At 42.2% G+C, this 4,164-nt stretch overlaps 1 protein-coding gene across 1 annotated transcript in view; it reads right to left on the bottom strand.

Annotated features, from left to right (window-relative positions):
- LOC118339730 (cilia- and flagella-associated protein 47-like) overlaps positions 1 to 4,164 on the bottom strand; it is a 44,645-nt gene that overhangs the window by 15,308 nt on the left and 25,173 nt on the right. Inside the window, 8 exon segments of the mRNA XM_035677444.1 lie at positions 1,420 to 1,563; positions 1,848 to 1,913; positions 2,035 to 2,162; positions 2,605 to 2,746; positions 2,878 to 3,104; positions 3,428 to 3,533; positions 3,794 to 3,930; positions 4,062 to 4,126. Of these exon segments, the coding sequence (XP_035533337.1) occupies positions 1,420 to 1,563; positions 1,848 to 1,913; positions 2,035 to 2,162; positions 2,605 to 2,746; positions 2,878 to 3,104; positions 3,428 to 3,533; positions 3,794 to 3,930; positions 4,062 to 4,126 (1,015 nt within the window).

Here is a 4,164-nt window from a genome sequence, read left to right as displayed (position 1 = left end):
GTTCGATTCCCGGCCAATGCAATAACCCTTTTTCCTCCCTTCCTACATTACTTACAAGACCTAATAAGGGGACATACATGAACCCTCTATGTGGAGGACAAATACTAAGCACGCTGGAAGCCCTAGATAATCAAAGAATGTGACTTTGAACCATCCAGCTCTGCCTCCAACGCTTAAAGCTGCTGGGGACGTCACTAGCCACAGCTAGAGTGGAAGGGGCTGCCTCTAGGGTTGTGAAGAGCAACACTGGCACACGCCAAGAAACTACGCTTCAGACGACTCCTCCGTTGTTGAATGCATCAACAAAAGACAACCATCACAAGAGAGAGAGAGAGAGAGACTGTTCCTCCTGAGTAGACTCGAGCGTTCAGTGTATGCAACAGGCTCTGTTCTTTGCCGCGGTGTGGTGGGGTGGTGGCATCAAGGCTGCTGGTGAGGCCAGCAGATTTAACAAGCTCTGTAGTCGGGCTGGAACTAGACAGCCTGGAGGCAGAGAGGAGGGTGAAGGACAAGATCAAAGCCATCCCGGATAACCCCTCTCACCCTCTCCACAACGAGCTGTGGCAGATGGGCAGCTAATTCAGCCACTGGATCATCCAGTGCTCTGTCCATGCAAAACAGAGCTCAGACTACCCTGTATATATATATATATTCCTTATGCATCCATTGCCATATTCACTTGTTTATTTCTGTCTTTATTTTAACATTTATTTATGTGCATGTATTTATTTATTGATAAGTCATTTTTCATTCTCCTAACCCTAACCCTTTTTGAAAATATATTTTTCTATATTTTTAATTTCTCACTCATAAAATGAAGAATCGGTTTCAGCTTCGAGCCCTCAGATGATTAAACTAATTAATCACTCTGAAAAGGAAAAATCACTGAACTGAACTGAACATTCTCTAAATATGAAAGAAGTAGTGAGATATTCACTGATCCCTGTAAAGGATCAGCTACCGCTCTTAACTGCAGTACATTGTTATCAAAAGGCTGTTTCTCAAAAAGAGAAAGCTTCATTGCAGTAAAAATAAACCCCTTCTAAGAAAAGCACTGGAAGATGATGTTGGTCACAGAGGAAGTTTAAATTCACAGATATCATCTTAACAGCCACACAGTGTGCTGCTGTTTGAGGCATCGAGATAAGTAGTCGTACTTGAGCTGACTGTTCCCTGAGAGAATGGAGCAGAGGAGGCTAATGAGAAGAAAGGCCAAATATGAGGGCTTGGTGGATGAGCATTGGTAGCAGGGGATTTCAAAGTAGGCTTTCTCCTAAGTGCTATTGATGTTGACTTATCCTGAATACACACTAGACTGTAAAGATTTCATGGTATATATAGCAAGAATGTGACAAAGGAAAACAAGTGAGACAACAAAGAAACAAAGAAACAATGAAACCGCAACAAAAAAGACATTACCGTGACAGTGCATTGTGCAGCAGGTTTAAAGGTGAGGGGGTAGCGGGCTCGTGTCCCTGCTGGCACATTCACAACCTTTGGGCTGGAGAATCCTTCACCACACACCTCAGCTTGCATTTTCCAGTCTCGGCTGGTCTCATTTTGCTGTGAGAAACACATTTTGGCAACATGTTAAAAAACAATTTTACAAAACAACCATCATTATATAATCTATTTTTCTAACCTAAAACCTAAAGTGATGTTATTAGGCAAATTTCAACCATACTTTTTGCTTCTTGCATATTCAGGATTACCACTCTCTTCCAAGAAATCAGTGTCTCATTATGAAGGCAATATTATTCATCATCCATAATTAATCAAATGCTTTTAGGTTAGCCATTAATAAACAGCACACGCACAGAGTGATTAATACATTTTGACTCCCTCACCAGTGGTATGTCTTGCGTGACTGAATGGTGAGCAGGCGAACTGAAGTCCAAGTGGATGGGTTTTCCCTGTGGTCAGAAATGAGATTTGGTAACACTAATCATAAAACCACATGAACCATCAAACAATCAAGAATTGTCTTAATATACCATTTTACAGTTTGAAGCTCTGACATCAGCTGATATCTACCTGTGAAGTAACCAGCACCTCTAGTGCATAGACCCTGGTATCACACCAGGACCTCAGGACAACCTGACATGTAAATTTCCCCACAGAGTCCGCCTGGAACCGTAATGGGATGTCCACACAGCCACAATCTATTGAAAAGAGGGACGACCAAAACAGAAGCGCTGACAGTTACGTAAGTCATTTACATGAACATGAGTGAAACTAGGATCGAGGACCTTTTGAGGAACTCAGGAACTCTACCTGTGTTTCCACCGGAGCAACCGGGGACTAAATTTAGGTCCTGTAAAATGGTGCTGTCAAACAAGTCCCAATTGTTGTACTTGCCAATTGTTCAACTACTATTGGGGGTGGAGTTTGTTGTTGAAGGTTGGGCGAACACAGACCATGCAGCTGCTACATCTTCACAAATTACAGAAGTACTGGGTGCCACTAGTATTAATCATAGCCTTTGACTCATTGGCGACTTGCAGTAATGCAACCAAAAAACATCAGTGTCTAATATTAGTAAAACCTTCTCTTTTTTATTTATTCATTACATCAACTCACACGTCATTCAGTATGTGTGTGTACCTGCAGGATTCTCCCATGGTATGATGATGTCTTCTTTTATAGGTATTGCAACAGTACTGGGTAAAGTGAAGTACTGTGGCATAGAAACCTCCACACTGTATTCCACTCCTTTACTGCGCTGATCAACTCTTAACAGTGCGGCCTAACAGGAAACAAGACAAGAATAGGGATAGCAAGTGTAATATCGGCAACATGGAAAACACCTACCAATAAAGGTGTGGAATTCGCTCTGTATTATCTAAGATCTGCTTTCCATAGTGTGTATGTGTGTACCTGCTTTTCGAGGAGGGTGCGAGCAGCTGTGGCTGCCCTCACAGTACTGCTATGCAAAGTGTGTGTCAGCATCCGCCTCCTGTGTTCGTCGGCACTCATGCTGTGCTGACCCCAGATGGCCAAAGCCTGCTCCCAGGCCATATTGATCAGCGGTAGACGCACCACCTCCTCAACCACCTGCCCCACTTGGCAGCGTAGGCTGAGTACTGATACACACACAGCTGGGTCTGTTGGTGGAGAAAAATGGAAAATATCAGTTAAAATTGAATCACTATTCACTATAAATACTCTTCTTTATATTTAGGTGACACAGCTCAAGAGCAATTATTACTCCTGGTGTCTCTTCAGTTTGAATATAATCTATCTATCTAATAATCTATTAATATAAAGTTATCACTAAATATAACACTAAACAAAAAAACATATATCCGACACAAAATGTTGGGCACTGGAATAGGACCAATCTAGGAAAAGATATTTTCACTCAAAGGTTTAATGGTTAATGACGTTGAGTGGTGAGTGAGCTTTAGAATATTTTGAGTTTTCTTACCGGAGTTGCTGGGGATGGAGAGTATGTTTGAACTGGGCCTGGCAGAGAGAGGGGAAGGTAAAGGCAATTCTGCTGTGGCCTTTACCATATAGACCATATCTCCCACCTAGAGACAGACACGGTGAGGATCACTATATAATTAAACATGAATACCTGTGTCAATTATGCTATTTGGTCTTTGCTTGTTCTTTGACTCCACTGCACTGCACAAAGAAAAGCTTTATATTTGATTGGCTGTCATTACAAAAGGTAGATAACTAGCCTAACATTTGTTAAAACTGTGTGCAATTTCAAAAATACATTTTAATAAAAAAATGTAGGGAATGGACAGAGAACCCACTGACTGACACACACACACACACTGACCTGCGGGCAAACTAGCAGCACAGAGCAGTACTTGGTCCCCGGGCAGAAGGGCAGGTAGTGGATGTTCAGAGTGTCTGCTTGGCCTGACTTCAGACAAACACTCCTCACTCCACTCAGGAACTCGCTGCCTTTGCCATCTGGGCACACACACAAACATAGAGCACAACCAAACAGACATGCTTAAAGGTAGTATACTCACACACAAACATTAACAGCAATTAAGGCAGCAGAGTACAGAGCATGTGTGCATTTGTGTGTTGTTACTTACCGAGATCTGAGCACTTCCCTTCCATCTCATCCTCACAACTCTTGTCTGAAGTCATCTTCTCTATACTGAAAGAGGAAGGCAGAGGAAAGGAAATCATAATCAT

This window comes from Morone saxatilis, unplaced genomic scaffold (genome assembly GCF_004916995.1).
Source record: "Morone saxatilis isolate NCDOM2014 unplaced genomic scaffold, NCSU_SB_2.0 Contig6, whole genome shotgun sequence".
NCBI lineage: Eukaryota > Metazoa > Chordata > Actinopteri > Moronidae > Morone > Morone saxatilis.
The sequence above is the reverse complement of the archived record's forward strand: the minus strand, read 5'-3'. Positions and strand labels throughout refer to the sequence as shown.